Source organism: Pholcus phalangioides, unplaced genomic scaffold (assembly GCF_987345545.1).
Source record: "Pholcus phalangioides strain wild (caught in Gottingen) unplaced genomic scaffold, Ppha-v1.0 ptg000011l_1, whole genome shotgun sequence".
Taxonomy (NCBI): Eukaryota; Metazoa; Arthropoda; class Arachnida; order Araneae; family Pholcidae; genus Pholcus; species Pholcus phalangioides.
The window spans coordinates 59610919-59630132 of NW_028301604.1; the positions used below are offsets into that span (position 1 = coordinate 59610919).

At 35.8% G+C, this 19214-nt stretch overlaps 1 protein-coding gene across 2 annotated transcripts in view; it reads left to right on the plus strand.

Annotated features, from left to right (window-relative positions):
• Window positions 1-19214, plus strand: part of LanA (laminin subunit alpha) — a 308555-nt gene that overhangs the window by 197982 nt on the left and 91359 nt on the right. For both annotated transcript variants that reach the window (XM_089239807.1, XM_089239808.1), the window contains 4 exons: window positions 4824-4935; window positions 6669-6836; window positions 15361-15548; window positions 17756-17872. In XM_089239807.1, coding sequence (XP_089095933.1) covers window positions 4824-4935; window positions 6669-6836; window positions 15361-15548; window positions 17756-17872 — 585 coding nt within the window. The remainder of the gene's footprint in view (window positions 1-4823; window positions 4936-6668; window positions 6837-15360; window positions 15549-17755; window positions 17873-19214) is intronic.

The following is a 19214-nucleotide window of genomic DNA, read 5'->3' on the forward strand; positions in this document are numbered from 1 at the left end:
TGTTATAGGCAGACTGGAATCCGGGCAAACACAACGTAGTGTCGCGGACGCTGTTGGAGTCGACAGAAGTGTTGTTGCAAGGCTGTGGAATCGATTCCAAGAAACAGGAAATGTTAGACATCGACCAGGGCAAGGTCGGCCACGTGCCACTACAGCAACTGATGACCGGTATGTACGGTTAACAGCCCGTCGAAACAGAACAGAGAATGCTATGCAACTGCAAAGACGGTTGCTCTTGGCAACAGGACGAAGGGTGTCCAGCCAAACAGTACGTAATCGGCTTCATGAGGGAGGGCTCTATGCACGTAGGCCAATGGTCTGCATTCCGTTGACCCCACGCCACCGTGCGGCCCGAAGAAGATGGGCTACTGAACATCGAGATTGGGAGCAACATGATTGGAGCCAAGTGCTGTTTACAGACGAGTCCCGATTCAGTCTGGAGTGTGACACCCGACGTGTTCTGGTATGGAGGGACAGGGGCACTCGAAATAACCCCGCATTCGTTCGTGAAAGGTCACAATACAGACGAGCTGGTTGGATGGTATGGGGTGGAATCAGCATAGGCGGACGTACGGACCTGCATATCATTTGGAATGGCACTTTGACGGCCCGAAGGTATGCAGACGAGATACTGCGACCTCATGTCATCCCTTACGCTGGAGCCATTGGAGATTCCTTTGTTTTCCAGGATGATAATGCCCTGCCGCATAGAGCTCGTCTGGTGGAGAACATGCTTGAAGCTGAAACAATGCAGCGTATGGAATGGCCAGCGTGCTCGGACGACGCATTGCTGCGTGACCAAGGCCGCCTGTTACTGTCAGAGACTTGGAGATTCCTTTGTTTTCCGCATAGAGCTCGTCTGGTGGAGAACATGCTTGAAGCTGAAACAATACAGTGTATGGAATGGCCAGCATGCTCTCCTGACCTGAATCCAATCGAGCATGTTTGGGACATGCTCGGACGATGCATTGCTGCGTGACCAAGGCCGCCTGTTACTGTCCGAGACTTGCAGATTGCACTTCTTGAGGAGTGGAACAGTATTCCCCAAAGTCTGATCGATAACCTCATCGCATCCATGGCAAACAGGCGTGCAGCAGTCTTAGCTGTTCGAGGAAACCACACGCCCTATTAAAACTCATGCATCATGTCTAAACAGTACTTTTTTTTATCGTTTACATGTAACCAAATTGTTGCCCTAAATCATCTTTTCATATTTTTTCCATATTTTCAAAGAATTAAAGCTTAATTCCAAATTTTTTTACGTCTTTTTTCTGTATTGCGCATTGATACGTGTGTACTATCCATTGCATGCCAATACGTGGCTGTCTCGCACGGTTTTCTTCACTTTTTTGCTTGCTCCCCTAATTGTTTTGAGCAGTGTATCTTTCCTTAATTCTGGAATTATATCTTTCCTTAATTCTGGAATTATATCTTTCCTTAATTCTGGAATTATCTCTTTCCTTAATTCTGGAATTATCTCTTTCCATAATTCTGGAATTATCTCTTTCCTTAATTCTGGAATTCTCGCTTTCATTAATTTTGAAATGATCTCTTTCATCATTCTGGAATTATCATTCATCAATGCTGAAATGATCTCTTTCTTTAATTCTGGAATTATCTTTCATTAATTTTGTTATTATCTCTTTCATTAATGCTGAAATTATCTCTTACATTAATTCTAGAATATTTTCTTCCATTAATTTGGAATTATCTCATCGATGCTGAAATTATTTCTTTCATTTATTGTTTTAAATTCCTGTGGATGCCATAAGAAGATAACGGGGATTGTGTGTGTTTTCACTGAGTCATGTGATCTGCCGACGAATGATGTCGGGGGACGCCATTCTCAGCACTGCCAAGGCGGAGACCACTGATGTCATAGTCTCTCCAGTAATATAAACTCGATGGATGTTTAGCTTGGAGTGGTGCTGTATGGACTCTGGAAGAATACTTCATGCGTAATCTGATAGTTAGTGGAGGGGGTAAAGAACTAAAGAACGATAGTTCACTAAAACAAAGACCCCTACACATACAGTTCATTTGAACTAGTTCGTTTATGAACTACACATCCCTAGTGTACACCTTGCAGGATGGATGTAGTATGCAGGAGGGTCATCTGTGTGGTCATTGTTAAAATGAAAGAAATTGCTTGATCCTACATCTACTGGAGGTACATGGAGGGACATTGATAGTGACATCAAAAAGGCTGCGAGAAACTATCCAGATTGCTCCACATTCAAGTCCAATCTGGTAAAAGCAAGGGTACATTATTGGCAGGGCTATTTTAAGAGCATCATAGGCTCCCTGGGCAAGTGATTTTTTTTGAGGCCCTACTTGGCAAGTTCTCGAAAAATTCAACTACTTTTCATTTTTCTGAGGCGCCTCTTCTCTTGAGGCCCCCAGGTCATGTGGACCCATACATTAAGACGACATTGACTATTGGGAATACCCGAATACTCCATGGGAGAGAATTCACATGGATTTTGCAGGTCCCATATTCGAGCATGTGTTTTTGATCGTAGTCGATGCCCATTCCAAATGGATGGAAGTATACCCGATGAAATCAACAAATATGTTTAAGTCAGTTGAATGCCTATGGGACTGTTTCTCTTGATTTGGACTGCCTTTAGTGTTAGTGAGTGATGGTTGAGTGGTCATAGTGATGGACTCACATCGCAAGGATCCGGGTTCAAACCCCACTGTTGCCACAGTGGTGGTTGGCTGAAGTTGGTTTTCTGTGGTTCCCAATTTCAAGGTGCAAATGTGAGCCAATCTCCCTGTTAAAAAGATTCTCCAAAGAGAGCAACAGGCCTACAACAATAAAATTATTCAGTCATAGTGAGAAAAATTGGTGGCAGGTGGCAGCACTACACATAACAAGCATTACACAGCAACAAACTTCACTTCAGGTTCACAACATATACACACACATTCCAACATGTACCAATTCATTAGAAGTTCCGCAGAGGAATATGGACAAGGTGCATGTGTGGTTTAGTAGTAGTAGTATTCGTGAGTGACAATGGTCCTCAGTTCATATCACACAAATTTAAAATATTCACGAGGAATAATGGAATAAAGCACAAAACGTGTGGTCCCTTCAAATCATCAAGTAATGGGCAGGCAGTGATATGTTTACATGTTTTAAGGTGTAAACATATCACCTTAAAACCCCCTGTGGGCAATGCAAAGATTTCCTGGGAACATTTACCAAAAAAGCGAGCATGTTTTTACTGAATTAAAGAAAAGTGCTGAATGCGACTACCATGCAAAGCCCAGGAATGATATTCCTAAAAAGAGAAATCCAAACTAGAATAGACCTAGTCTTGCCAAATCTCAAGAAAGGATTAGAAATGATGTTACAGACTTCTATAATCGAACTTTTGAGCGAGGAGATCATGTGGCTGTGAGAAATTACAGATCCACCAATAACAGATGAAAGTTTGGAAAACTTTGAAAATTTGGATGAAAGTTTTGACCAGATGAGAGCAACTGGTAATCAAGTTCAGCCAACTTTGGTGGTACCCAGAGTCTCAGGCAACCTTCCATCAACTTCTATTGCTGCAGACTCCAAGGTACAGATTGATTGCTCCAGAGGAACCGATAACTCTGGCAGAGATCAGCAGTGATCTACTAACACCAGCAATGTCTAGCACTTCCATCTCTTTGCAATGTTCCCAAAAAAACCAGAAAAGAAACTATCAGAAAAGCTTCTGTCCAGTTGGATCTTTAATTAGCGGGGAGGAATGTGATGTCCTTACATGAAAAGAACTAAACTGATAAGACTGATAAGGACTATAATGTAGGATATACAATTCCACCTAGTGTTATGTAAGGGGAACTCATAAGTTCCACCTTAGACATTGAGAAAATAAGATTTCTTGATCTTCTGCTCCACTATATAAACTCTTGCTTACCTATATGTGTATATAATCAATCTAAGATTAATGTAATAATAAATTCTCATCCAAAAAAATACCAATACCCACGTGTTATCCACTCGGCACATCAAAGTGTAAAAGAAACACAGCAGTTATACTGCAGTTTTTGTACATTAATTACATGGTGGTTCTTGCTGTTAAATGTTAAAAGAGAATTGTCTTATCTGCACATTAGGTGATGAAAGAATAGATGAATGCATAAGGTTTTTTTTTGTCAAATTATAGATCTGTTCATGTATTGATGTGAAAGAGATAAAGGTATAATGAACAATGTTATAACACTACCATATGTTTTTACCAAAATCTTTATTATAAAAGAAAATGTTATAAATTTTTTAAAAGTCATATTCACCTTCCCTTTAAAAAACAAATGTTTCCAAGTTTTTCTGTTTATCACTATGGTCCTTATTCATTGATAATTTGGTGACATGAGTGCAGGTGGATATCCCATTTTTTTGGAAATAGACTGAGTAATGACTGTTTTCTTTTTAAACTTATTTAATGTATAGAAATAGAAGAGAGCGAATTTGTTACATGTCAGTCGACAGTCGGAGCTAGACTTAACTCTGATGTAAGAAGACACTAGATAATGCCTAGCTGTTGGGTGGTCAAAAGAACGTAATAAAAATATAAAAATTTCATAAGACAAGCAGAGCCACAATACTATGCTTTTTGAACAGCTTAATTACTAGAAAATTTTGGTTCTATGCGTAAAAAATAATCTGCTTATTCATTGATCATGCTTTCAAAAGGAAATTTCACAGACGTTTTCTGAAGTGATCTTTTTTTATGAAACTATTCTACTTTTATCAATATATTGTTTTTACTCACTATACTAGGATATATATTTTTTATAATTTAAATTTTTTTTTATATTTTCAGAGTATTCATAGCCTTAATCAAGCTGTTGATGTAGCCAAAGAAGCTGAAGAAGCTAGGAAAAGTTCTCTTGATGTTGAAAAAAATCTTTATTTCACCATAAATGATGCCAGAGGTGTGCTAAAATATTTATATATCCATACAATGTTATCATGAAAATTTATACCTCTCAGTTGATTAATGAACCCATATTCTCATAATACACCAAGAAAAGGATGAAAAACTGTGTCCATAAAAAAAATTAACGTTTATATGGTGTGTTCATTATGCAATTGAATGCATCAATTTTTATTGACATAACTTCTATTGAACCTCAAAATATTCATAATCAGAGATATTGAACACACCTATACAGCATCTGATACATACATTTCTGATAGTTATTGGAGAGATCTTATTAAGAAGTCATTCTCAGTGCTGCCCCCAAAGAAGCCCAAACATCAAAAATACCTTTTACCATTCCTTATTATTGTAAAAATGTGTTGATAAACAAAAAACTGATATACATAATTATTCTACTCATAATACCATCCATGTTTATCAGCATTTTGCATGTTTCTTCACTGTTTTGTCTTATTAATTTTAATGAGGGAGGAGATTACTGCTTTATCTTGGCTTATATTCACCTCTCATATAACCAGAAATGCTTAACTGATTATGACTGCAGTGCACTAGCAGCTATACAGATTTCATGTCAGATGATACTTGTACATTTTTCTTACATGTCTGTATTAAGAAGAGGTTAAAAATTATGATTATATATAAGAAAAGTAAAGCTCTGAATTTTTCAGAAGCTCTTTTGCTCAATAAATACTACTATCTTAGCAATTTTGACCAAATTGAATTTGAGGGGTGTGAATTTCCACTTTAAATCTTGTAGCTTGAAGTTCACATAAGCCATGGCATTGCTGCATATCAAGTAAGTGCATGTTTGTGACCAACCACCAGAAAGTAAAAAGTAAATAAACATTTTTTCAACTTTGTTTACTCTGTGTTTGTTTACTCTTTGTTTACTCTGTACCAAATCTTCACGCTCGGTTGCTCAGCGGAAGAAGTACGTACTTCTTCCGCTGAGCAACCGAGCGTGAAGATTTGGTATTCAACCCAAATGGGAAACTCGGTCAGCGAAACTAGTGGTTAAATTTTTCCTCTGAAGACGGCACCCATTGGTGTTGAAATGCATTAGGACTTTTATTATTTTTTGTGTATTTGCCTTATTCGTTGGTGTCTTCTAAATATTCTTGGGAAAAGTGGATCAACTCTTCTATTCTCTTATTGTATGGTCAATTTTATTAATCAAATACATAGTTTAACGTGCACCAAAAATGTATCTTTAGACATAATGTAAGACGTATACATAAATTATGTACATACATGTTTAAGTTTCATATTTTGAGGTTGTGGAAAAAAGAAATTAAATTTTCCTCCCATTTTGCCCAAAAAACATGGGTTTTTTAGAAAAACCTGCCTGGGCTGGGGTTTTTATAAAAACCCATGTTTTTTACAACCCTGGTATATGTAGTTTTTAGTTTATATAATTTCATTTTTACATAATTGGGTTGCTATATTTTAGAAGTATATGACGTCCATATTTGTTATGGGCATCTTTTTGTCAGCCACCTCGTTATGCATTTTGCCTGTTGTGGTCTTGTATTTGTATTTTTTAAAGAGATTATATTTTACAAAGTTCTAGGCTCACATGAATGATATTGACAGTGATTTTAAGCATTCAATCTGGAATTTTGCACTTTGACTGCTTAATTGAATAATCATAATTTAACATAACATAATGTTAATTAATTAACATTAATGCCATTAATGAAAATGTTCTTCTTTTCTTATCTATAGAAATAGTCATTGAGCTCAAAAAGTTATCAGAAGGTTTAGCTGGTTCATCTGGACCTAATCATGATTACTTGATGGCTGAAGCTGAATACATCTTGCAAGAAATTATAGAAAGAGATTTTGAATATCCTCGAAATTCTTCTGTTTCAGAATTAGAAGAATCTGAAGAACGTAAGCATCTCCAAAATTATAAACTCTACCTTTATCTGAATTCCGTTTCTTGAGAAATATTTAAAATAACTAATATAAATTAATAAGTTAATATATAAACATCTGAAAACATATTTCTTTAAAACAGTTTTTACAACATATTTTATTGAAAATAGATGTCTCTAATACTATAGAAATGATTAGCAAAATTTGGGAAACAATTTCGTAACTTCTGATGATGACTGACAGTCGGGCTTTGAGCATAGTCAAGAAATTCTATAGTAATACCAATTTAGGAATGGGGGAATAATGTAGCAGCTATCAATTGTCAATTCCGCACTTTTATTAATTCTATCAATTATTAATTCTTGAACTGAATATTGATGATTAAGTTGTAATTTGTCACCATTATACAGGTCCAGAATAGATTAATTGGATAATTTGAGTTGTGGATAATTCAATTTATGCTGTTCCTCTGAGCTTTGAATTAACCAAGTTCATCTAGATTTGAAGAACTCTAAAAGGGGAAAATATTGTTGTTTCTGAAGTTCTGAAGCTGATAAGCAGTGAGGAACAGGGCTGTTTTAAGAGCATCATGACCTCCGGGCTAAGTGATTTTTCTGAGGCCCTACCTGGCCAATTCTTGAAAAATTCACCTACCTCTCATTTTTCTGAGGCCCCCCGGGCCATGCCTGGATGGGCCCATGCATTAAGACGGCACTGGTGAGGGAAGCCAAATTGTTTTGCTACGAAAACAGCTCTAGTCTGATGTAATGATGTCTGGTATTAATAATAGTCCAGAGAATCAATGATAGAAATAATAATCAGAATATTTGGCCATATTTCTCAAATACCTATTTGGTAAACAGTCAGAGAAGCAAGGGTCGATAAAAATAATGATTTTTTTCCAAAACATCAAGTGAATCAGTTTTTTTATTTAAATTCAATATTTACTCAAAAACTATTCAATATTTGCTTGAAAAATCAAAAATCACATAATAACATATTCAAGCGACATTCATTAATTTAACCCCTTAATTACAGGAATGAGATATCTCTTCCCTGTGCATATGGAAGACATACATTTGCTTTCTCCCCCCCCCCTTTTTGAAACACTTAATCCCTGTTTACACGGGAAATAGATAAAGCGGGTTTAAAACCTGCTTCAAGAATTTTCACCAATGACTGCTATACATTTCTTTCCTTATGCAGGAAAAACTCGTCAAGCGGATGCTTGAACTTCCACTGCTACTGCAATATTAGTACATGTAAACGGGGCTTTAATTTTGTAATCCTGTGAATGAAAAAATTTTTTTTTTCTTTTCTGTACCTCAGGATTATCTTTTTTTTCTTTTCTATGTCACTCGCTACAGTTTAGTGAGTGAAAAAATGTATAGTATTACATACCTAAAGAATGGGTGGCTAGGAGAGGCAGAAATAATGGGAAAACTGTTCTTTTCATTTCTTGTACAGGATGATTACAATTAAAGTTCGTTTTTGAAAAGGCTTTAAAAAAAAGAGAACCGCATGTCAGAATTACCTGATATTTCACCTGAATATACGTGGAGCAATGGGATTTTGCCTGACAAAAGAAGAAAATGGTTCAAAAATTGACTGATAGATGGCGCCGTACTTGTCATAAGATGGAAATTAAATGATACAGGGTGTCTACCAACACGGGAAAGTCACGAAGTCCTGGAAAAGTCACGGAATGAGAAATATGTCACGGAAGTCCCGAAAAAGTCACAAAATTTGAGTGAAGGTCACAGATTTTTTTGATTCTCCAGAGATCTTTTTTTCGATTTTTTTCCCTAAAATCTAGGCTTTGGAGAAGCTGTCATGGCATTCAATATTTTTTTTCTTCTCTCTCAGGTTTTATTCATTCTTTTTTTGTCCCGGAGGGATGGATGGGTGAGTAATAACAGAAAAAGGAGAATGCCAATATGTAGCCACCCTATATTGAGGCAGACATTATAATGGTGGGGCACAAATGCTATTTAGACTGGATGAACAAAAAAGAACTTTTCTTTCTTTGCTTGACCAGAACTTTCAACATCATCTGTAATATTCCCCCTAAAGTAGTATTCTCAGGATCATGTGATTCATAGAGGAGAGGGAAGACTGTAAATAGACCACGGCAGTAGGGGGTCCTCTTGGAACAATATTGATTTTCCGTAGAAAGGACACGCTCTTCTCCCCACATCGTGGAGAAGGGCTGTTGGATCTTTGGCGGGTCCGCAAGCCAGAGCTTTCACAGAGTGGGCTCTGTAGTAAATTTATAGCATGAAAAAACAGTAATGGTGATTGTCCTGGGCCTTCTTGTGGGGGACAGGTGAAAGGGCACCAATTTTTTTTAATCATCCCCTTTTTTTTTTTATATTTTGATCGTGTCTATCTTTACCGACTAGCTATAGTGAACGACAAAATCGTACAGTATACGTATGCGACAGAACGAGAGAGTTCAAGAGAAGACGACATTGGACACGTTCACCATTAATTGCGTTGTGACATAACTTTTAGGCCAAATTTAAAGGAGTACCACAGTGCTTCCAAAAGTGTACATCAGGGCTCCTAGGAGCATCGTGGTGAGCTCAAAATATGGATTTGAGTGCCCAAAACTTATGCTTTAAAGTGGTTCTTTTATATGGTAAAAAAAACTGCCAAACTTCTTGGGAAGCCACCGGTGAATTATGAATTACGCAAGGGAGGCAGCTGACAAAAAAGAATCATTGGAATACAGTAACAAGCTTGCAATCTAGACCAGAGGTCTTTAACCTTTTTCCAGTCACCAGCACTGCCTGTACCCATCATCAAAAGAAGAGCACTCTTACGTCATGTTTGACATATGAATGCATAAAATCTGGATGGTTTTATTAATTGAATGCGATTTGCACAAGGTGTTTAAATGAAATGTTGATCAAGTGCTCGCAAGCAGCAAATTGGACACGAGCATCGAGCACTCTGGGTACTTCAGGTAGCACCATGGTACTCGTGTGCAATGGATTGAAGATGCCTGATCTAGACAGACACGTAAGCATGATGATAGAGCAAATAACAATCGTCTAATATTGGACTTTGAAAAATGTGAATACGAAAAGGAATGTGTGAAATCTGGTTGGTCTAGTGCAGTGTTCCTCAACCGCTGGGCCCTGAAATGTGCCAAACTGGGCTGTGACTGGTTTATTGCTTCATTTTTACCCATTTATTTCCCATTAATCTTGTGTATGCCCAGGCCTTCCAACCAAGAAAAAGAAATCAACTGTGCCGCAGGAGTCCAAAGGTTGAGAAACACTGGTCTAGTGACCCCACATCTTGCAATAGGGCCCCCAAAGCTTTAGGGCTCTTTGGTGGGCTTAGGCCAAATTTCACATGAGCCCTGTATAGTGAATTTATACTGTGAAAAAACAAAAATGAGAATTATCTCATTTAGAGTCCCAGGCTGGATCAGTCTTCTACTGTGCTTCCCTCCAAATTGGAAAATCGGCTGGACTATGTTTGTACTCGTATATAAGAAGCGTTTCTTCTAATATTTTTATTTTACCTCCGCGAATATGTTTTGCCTGCACATGTTAATGTAATCAGTAAAGAAATAGACTCATTCATGCGCCTTCTATTGAGACGGCGTTTTCTTCTGATGCACATCCTTGTCTGGCGATGCGCGTCAATTCTGATGCCGAACTGCCGATTTCGACAGTTGGCGCTGATTGTTTAACAGACTGAACAAACTGCTTGTTTGTTCAATCACACCTTGCTCCATTCAATGTTGTTCAGGTCTTTTGCTATGTTTTGAGCCCACTATTGCTATGCGTCATAGTGCAGTGCTGCTGTTGTGCTCACGGCTTAATATCAATCAATAGCGTGTTCAGTAGTTTTTCATTCGCAGGACGTTTTTTGAACGAGTGCAGGTGCACCCACGGAGTTTGCTTTGGAAAGTTTTGTCGTAGGTGGTGAAGAAACTCTGGTATGACAAAAACATTGATGAGGGATGGGGTCTAGGATTGACAGACGTCCGTGTATACGACTCGCAAGGGTGTATGCAGGAATGGATTGCATTGAGTATTCATGATAATTTGAGGGCTTAGGTGATTTTGCAAAGTTGATTGAAGCCAAGGGTGGGATATGAAAGGGGGATCAATGAAGACGATCATGCCCCCCCCCCGATTAAAAAAAAATTATTGGCGAAGGTGGAAGAGCAAAAGGTGGACATTAGCCCCCACCTTGTTAGGGAAAAGGGAAACAACTTGTATCCACTTATGCCTTTGCAATAGGGGGGGGGGGCTTATGTGGGGCTTCAGCCCTTAGGGTCGAGTTTATATGGGGCATCGTATGTAAATCAACTTTAAATGTAAAAGTTTTTAAAAATTTGAAACAAAATTCAGGTCTTTTTTTTGTTAATTTACTTGCATTCCCCTTTTCATTAAGACCCTCTATTTTATTTACCCAAACCCCCTAGGTGGTCACTACTCACAGTTTGAGAACAACTGATGTAAGATAACAGTCCAGCATGGCTCATTTTGTTGAATGCAGGAGTCCTACTTTTCCTTCCTTTTGGTAAAAGTCCCAATTTGTCCTACTTTTCCTACTTTTAACAAAACCTATCAACAAAATTTCTATTATTGATTTTGAGAAGGGAATCATGGACATAATGCCAAATAACACAAATGTAGTAGATTGCACTTAATGATTCTGCCAAAGTAGAAATTGTATTGTTTTAAGGCTATTTTGGGGGGGGGGCGGGTTTATGTGGACCATTTGGTGGTTTAGTAATTTTTCATTTGCTTAGTTTGAGGGTTCTACAAATAGAGTAGTCAATAAAAACTTCTGCCTGGTTGAAAAAAAAAAAATTGTATTCACTTCTTCATGGTCTTGGACAGTAACTAACATTCATTGTTCAAAATTATGGTGCATATTTAGTGTATAGGTGAAACAACAATTTGCATAACAAAGCAGTTGGGTAAATAGACCTCTTCTAGGTTTTGTCCTTGTTAATAGAACAAACAATTCTGTTACAATACAATCCCATTTTAACGGACAGTAGTACTAATCTTGGCTTGTTTCATGACTTTGTCATCATATCTACCCACAGATTCTCTGTAGAGACACCTTTTGTAATGCAATCTCTTCTTCCATCACTTTTTCAAAAGTGAAGAAATGTTTAATGATGATGTGCGGTGATGGAACTTTGGATTTTGGGCGTAGTTGCATTTTTATTAATTTATAGCACTGGAATTACTTTAAGTTTTACAACTGCTTTGCAACCCAATTGTTTCCTTACAACATTGATTTGTTGCAATAATTTCTACTTCACCTTCTACTACACCATAGATTGTCATTGACTGAGACATGAGATAGCTCCACCAGCATACAAGATCACCACTCCCGTAGTTGAGCAACCAGTCTTTTCACATCCTCCAAAGTCAGCATCACTATAGCATTGTACCACTCTGGGATTGTGGTTATATCTGTATATAATGCCTTTACTCGTGGAACATGCAATGTATCTGAGAGCACGTTTGACTTTCACACAATCTTCTTTTGAAAGATTCTCCAGCTTGCATGATAAAATTCCTACACTGCATGCTAGGTCGGTTCTCTTGCCTACTATAAGATACATAGTAGCTCATCTGCTTGTGATTAACAAGATTCATCTGCTTGTGATTTGAGACCATTTCCCTTTGACGGCTCTTTCAAAATAGGTGTATGAACTGGTTTATAATTTTCCATAACAAATTTCTTCAACAACTTCTTTGCATATGCTTGTTGGCTAATTTTAATGTTTCCATTGGAAAACTTTTAAATTTCCAATCCTAAAACGTATGTCACTCGTTTACTAGTGACTTTAAATTTCATTTTCAAATGTTTAATTAAATCTTCAACTTCTTGCTGATCAGTTGCTACGACCAGGTCATCATCAACATATACAGCTGAGAAGTAATTTTCTGTTGTTATGATTACTGACAAGGTATAGTTTTTGATCCTTTAGGTAATGGCTGTAGAATCTATGTATGATTTTCCTCCTAAGAAATTCATTTCAGTTGGCTTTCTTCCAAAAGGCACTGTCTGTAGAATTCATTGCATCTTGGTAAGTTTCTGGTTCATTTGCATCAGCCATGAAGACATCTGCCAACATAATGTATCTTCAAACCTTTCAGGATTTTTCAACTTGTTTCTATTTCTGAGCTATCTGATGTTTGTTCAGCCTCCTCATCTTCATTTTCATCTTCTTAGCTACAGTTATCTATCTTTGAATCTTCATCATGTGTATACTTTCCCACATCTTGATCATTTCTTTCAGTTGGAAGTGTCAATGCATTTTCAATCTGTAAGGGCTTCTCTTCAAGTACCACATCATGACAGCAAACTACTTCCTGTCTTTCTTTGATCCATCGTATCCGATAAGATAACCCTTTATTGCTTTCTTATCCATCTCTTTTCTTCTTTGAGTTGGGATATGAGTATAACAGACTGACCCAATGATATGCATATATTTTATTCGAGGCTTCTTTTTCACCCACAGCTGAAACAGACTTACATTATGAATCAAAGATTTTCCAGTCCTGTTCAGAATATAAGCTGAAGTGTTGATAAACTCAACCTATATAGGAAAGGTGGGAAGTTCATTTCTTTGTTGGAGTACTTGAGAGTTCTTGTCATCTCAACAAGAGTTCTGTTCTCTCTTTTGCTACTTCCATTTTGTTCAGGAGTATACAGTGCAGTCAATCTGTGAATAATTCCATTCTTTTTGAGAATTCCTCGGGCTCTTAATTGTCATTGATTAGTTGATTGATTGAATACTTGTTCAACTCTATGCTGCAAGTTTTTAGCATGACCTAAAAAGTCTTGTAGTACATTTGAAGCCTTTGGTTTCTGCTTTAAGAAGAAAACATAGCAGAATACAAGCTTCACTTAACTGTTTATCAATGTTGACCTTGATATTGAGTTCTTTTTCCATGGATGACTTTGCATGCTGTTTATCTTGATGTCCCCTTCTTGCATGATGAAGCTGGAGAAGGGAATCATCTTTGCTTGCCTTTTTTTACTTTGGCTGATGTTTCTGGTATCAACACTTTAATTTCAGCCTTAAAAAGACCACCACTGACAATTCGTGATCCACAAAGGACAGCTTCACCATTAATTTTCAGATAACATTTTCTAGATGTTGATTCAAATACACTGTTCTGGTTTCTGTCTTGTGTTGCTTTTACTAAAAACAGATTATTGCTAATATCAGGAACGTACCAGACTTCTTGCAAATTTTTAAGTTGTTTTCTACCATTTGCTGTGACCATTATTCTTATTGTAACTTTCCCGATGACTGGTTGTACTTTTCCATTTGCCACAGTTATACCATATGGCTATTTAAATTTTTCAAAGTCTATGAAGAAATTACTACTCTTGGCAACATGTTTATATAGTTGCATCACTATCTATATATATACCAATCATCACAATTTACTTCGGCAGCAAAAACATCTTCCTCTATGGCTAAGAGAGTCATACTACTGACAGCAGCAGCCTTACTCTGATATCTTGTGGAATGACTTGAACTGAGTTTTGGTGGTTTACCATCCGCAATCTTTTTATGCAATCTGCAATCCATGACTTGTGTCAATGATAAGAGGGGAACTGAGAGTTCTTCCCCCAAGTCTATTGCTCTATTATTTTTCCCCTCCCTCACCAAAATACAAGTAGCCCTCTTCCATTTAATTCTTGTCCATGTATTTGTCTTTTTACAAATCCCAGCTCTTTGTCTGTGGAGGTATTTACCAACTTCTGATGGAAATATCCAAGCCAATTATTGTGCCTACCCATTTCATGACACATTGTTTTGCAATAAAAGCCTAATCAGAAATGCTGTAACCTGGCTTCAGATGAATTTCTTCCCCCTTGTTAAAAGAATCATCAAGTAAATTTTACAAAATAGATTTTCTTTACTTCCTTATACTTCTAAGTAAGTTTAATATTAAAACTCTTTCATGATCTATTTCCAAGAGGTGGGAATGCTACCTAAAAAGCATTAGCACTACCTAAGAGTGGCAAGCATGACGCAACATCATCTTACTTATGGGACAAACACTTATACCTCTGCCAAAATGTTTTCTGTTTTAAAACATTTTTTCTCTGAAAATTGACTAAATATGGCCTCTGCTTCCACGTAGAGGATTAAGGAGGTTTCCAATGATTTAGAAACTATCAATCATCAACAAGACTATCTGTAAGATGGTTTTTATTTCATGAAGGGTCCATCTTGAACAGGTTCTACTGTACTTACTGTACTGTACACTTACCTTCAAAAGTTTGTCCCTAATTGTTAAAAATATTTTGAATTAGAGACTTCGGAAACATTTAAAAAAATATATTTTGATACCAAATTTAACTTACCATACTTTACTTCTACTTTTTGGAAAGTTTACACATCAAATTAATATTCTTAAGTTATCTGTTATCATTATGTTATCTTTCATTTTTATTGTTATTTATGTAATCATATCTTCTTTATTTTTTTATATATTAAAAAATATATATATGTTGGTTATTTTTCAAGTGTTAGAGCAAGTGAAAACATTTGAGCTTCCTGTTTTTGAAAATCAAGAAATGTTGAAGGAACAAAATAACAAGTTGGGAAAACTTGATTCCCTAATTGAAGAACTAAACAATAATAGTCAAACTGCTTATGGTACTGCTGAAAATGCTGAAGGCATTGAGTGGAGAAGTAGAGGCATACCATTGAATGTAAGTAAATATCTTGGTCTGTATATTAACTTTAAAATGATATTGATAAAATTTCAAGTATTGCATTTCTTTTTCGATATCAATTATTAAAAAGTAAAAATTTTATTTTAAAAACAATTTTCTAGAATGAAATGAAAACTTTGTTCATTATTGGATTTGAAGCTTGTCCAGTAAGCAGATTTATTTAAAATATCATGAATCAAAGACAGGAGAAAAAAATTTTCACCACAAAAAGTGCACTTTCATATGCAAGGATGCAAAGTAAAGTCCTTATGCACCCTTTAACTTTTAAACAGTTCAATCATCAAAGCATATTTTCATTTACAAAATTATTTAAAAAACATACATATATGTATCAAATATCATAACATTTATATGCAATAAAATCAGCAGTGTTCCATATTCAACATACCTTCCAAATTCCTACTTCACAGTTCAATTGTTGCTAAGATATAATGGTTGATGGGGAATCTATTCATTACAAATAGTAAAAAATAATTCAAATCAAGATAACTATGTGGTCTCAAAAAAATATGCTAGTTTGCATTTAATCAATAGAAAGTTTTTTCAAACTTGAACAATCTGTTGTGAGGAAAGAAAATTTTTTCAAATTAAAATTGAAAATTATCAGGGAAAAGTTATTTCCTTGGGCTTCTCTTCTCCCTGTCTAAAAACACAGGAAGTCATGTGCTGATGTTGCTCATGCAACAACAAACATTTTAACAAGTATTGCTCCGGAACACCATTCAAATCTGGATGAAAGATATACTGTACGCTAGTGGTTCCAAAATCTCTTCTAGAGTGTTTTGAATCAAGAGGATAAACATATTTTTTCTAAGAAGAACCACACTAAATTCTCAAAACAATACTAGACAGGATATAGTAGAATTTGTCTGAGTTGGCTCAAGACAAAATCTCCATGTGTGTGGGACCTATTTTTGGATCCTTCATTGCCCACTCTCGTCCTAATTTATCCCCATTGCAACAATTCACTAACAAAAAAAAAAAATCCTTTAAAAACTTTTTTCCATTAAAATTCCATTTTAAACTCAGATTTGGTGCCCCTGCTAGAGTGGACAAAAATAATTTCCCCCAATTTTATTTTGGCCAGCAAAAAAAACTGTTTTTGCCCTTTCACATTGGAATTGATGTTCCTCCTAGAGCAGACATAAATAGTTTTTCCTAATTCTTTTGGTGATTAAAAACCCTAATTGCTAGGTTGCACGGCTCAAGAGCCCCTTCCCCTGGAATTTGTAGATACTGATGAACAAACCGCAATTTATATTATAGCAGAGAAAGTACCCACATATGATCATCAGAATTGCTCATGAAAGAAGGAATCTTCAAAACTGATATTGCAAGATAGCACCTAACATGAAGCTAATAGGATGTTCGGTCAGAGCATCATACCAGTTGGTTACTCTTGTGTGATAGATTGAGTGTGATGCAAACAGTAGGTCTCCTGATATAAAGTTATTTTTCACAGAGCATTTGAGAAACAGAAATACTTAACACTATATTTTTAATGACAGCAGGGAACTTATTAGAGAGGTGTGTAGCTGTAGCAGTTCTCAGGCATATGGCTCTAAAAGTGCCAAATATCAATCTTCTCTGTCTGTTTTTTTTTCTTGCATATCCTTGCTCAAGCATTCTGAATAATTCCATTTCTACAAATTACAGACCATACTAGAAATTACATTGAGTAGCTCTATTGCAATCTGAGCTTAGATTGCTTTGCCTCTAATGTATCAATGATTCTATATTTCATTCCATCATTCATACATTGGCAGTTACTGATACTAATGCTTTCAAAAATTTGTTTATTTCTTTATTACTTATAATATATTTTTATAAAAAATATATATTTAAAGTTGAAGCATGATACTATAGTTGTCTTATAATACATTTTTTAACGGCAAATGAAGAATATAACAAACACTATGTTTGTGAAAAATGTTGAAGGAGTTTTAAAATAGCAAAAAGTTATTGGATTTATCAAATAAAATTGATGATAAATTTCAAAAACACAATCTTGAAACAAAAGTTAATTTATAGTACAGTAAACGTTCATCAAGTTGAAATGAAAATAATAGTAAGCAATATTTTAATGATTAACTCTCAACAAAAAAAAGTTTCATATTTTTGTGAAATTATTTCAGATTTTTTCATAATTACGTAGAAACTTGTTTCATATACATCCATTTCAGGATGAAATTGATGAAGTGAATAACCTTTCAATGCAAGCCTCTACAATATTGGACAATGCTACTGAACTGTTGGAAGAAGCTCTTGGCTTTGAAGAAGAATCTGGTGTTTCATATGAAGTAAAAACATTAATATAATATAAGATCTACTTGTACAATCTTCAAATCCAGGTATTCAAGTTGATCTTCAAATTTGTTAAACAAATACAAAGTATAAGAATTCAGGGAAAGCTCTTGGTCTTGTTAATGAATCCTAATTCAATGGTAAAGGTTTCCAAGAAGACAATATCATTTCTTTAGCTATTATTGTAGGATGTACAAACATTGCATTTACATGCATATACACTCAAATCAAGTTTTTTTTATGTTTAATTAGTTCACTGAAGTTATATAATGGTTAAGGTACCTAAAAGTAGACATGAAAGCAGGCTCATTGTCCTCCATCTTTGAACAAAAAATTGGTTTTGCCACTCCAAGTGACATCTGATTGTTTAAAAAAAACAAAATAGAAAACAGCAATTGGCTCTCTCTCTCTATGGCAATAATACCGATGCCAAACTTGTGCTCAAAGATGGCAAATAAGTTGCCTGGAGTTTCAAGGAGTTTTAATTATGGTTATTCACACAGTTGTTAAATAAAATGTCATGAAAACTCTTAGTAATGCTAAAGAATTTTATTTTATAAAAAAATGTGCACCAGAAAGCTAGAATCCTATCAAAAACATTTCATGTAAAAAAATGTGTGTGTGAAGCCAAGTCTCAACATTCTTTACCTGTAAAAAGCTATGATATCTGATGTAGAGCCAAGTCTAATGCTGTTATTAACTGTGACACTTTGATTCACAAATCACCAAACACACATATATATACTTTGATTTCACAAATCAATTCTACACACCTTTAGTTGAAGAACATTTTGGAACTTGGCAATTATGCAGCACATATTACACCTTAACATGTTATGTAAAATCAAGTCAATGCTACAAATACATGTATTCTTACACAAGCATTATTTGATGGAATATTATTAATGAATGTGAATAAAATAAAACTTAGTCAATGGCCAACACATTCTCATGCTGCGTAATCGCCAAGTCCCAAAACGTTCTTTAACCAAAGTTGTGTAGTCTTGGGGTGATTTGTGAATCAAAGTTACACAGTTAATAATAGCATTAGACTTGGCTCTGCATCAGATATCGCAACTTTTCATGGTTCTCTTAGTCTCTTAATCTTGAGACTCTTAGTTACATATTTTACATGTGTAGTGTGACCCGCATGATGGTGCTGTGGTATCTCCCAGATTATACACTAGTTATTCTATTTCTGCTGGTGGCAACACAACAAAAATCTGGAATCAAACCCGTTGGGCTCTGCATGTTTGTTGTTGGTGCTGTCCTACTCACCCACATGGGCCACATTTTTCTCTGCTAACATTCTTGTTTGTGTAAATATTATCTGTTGTA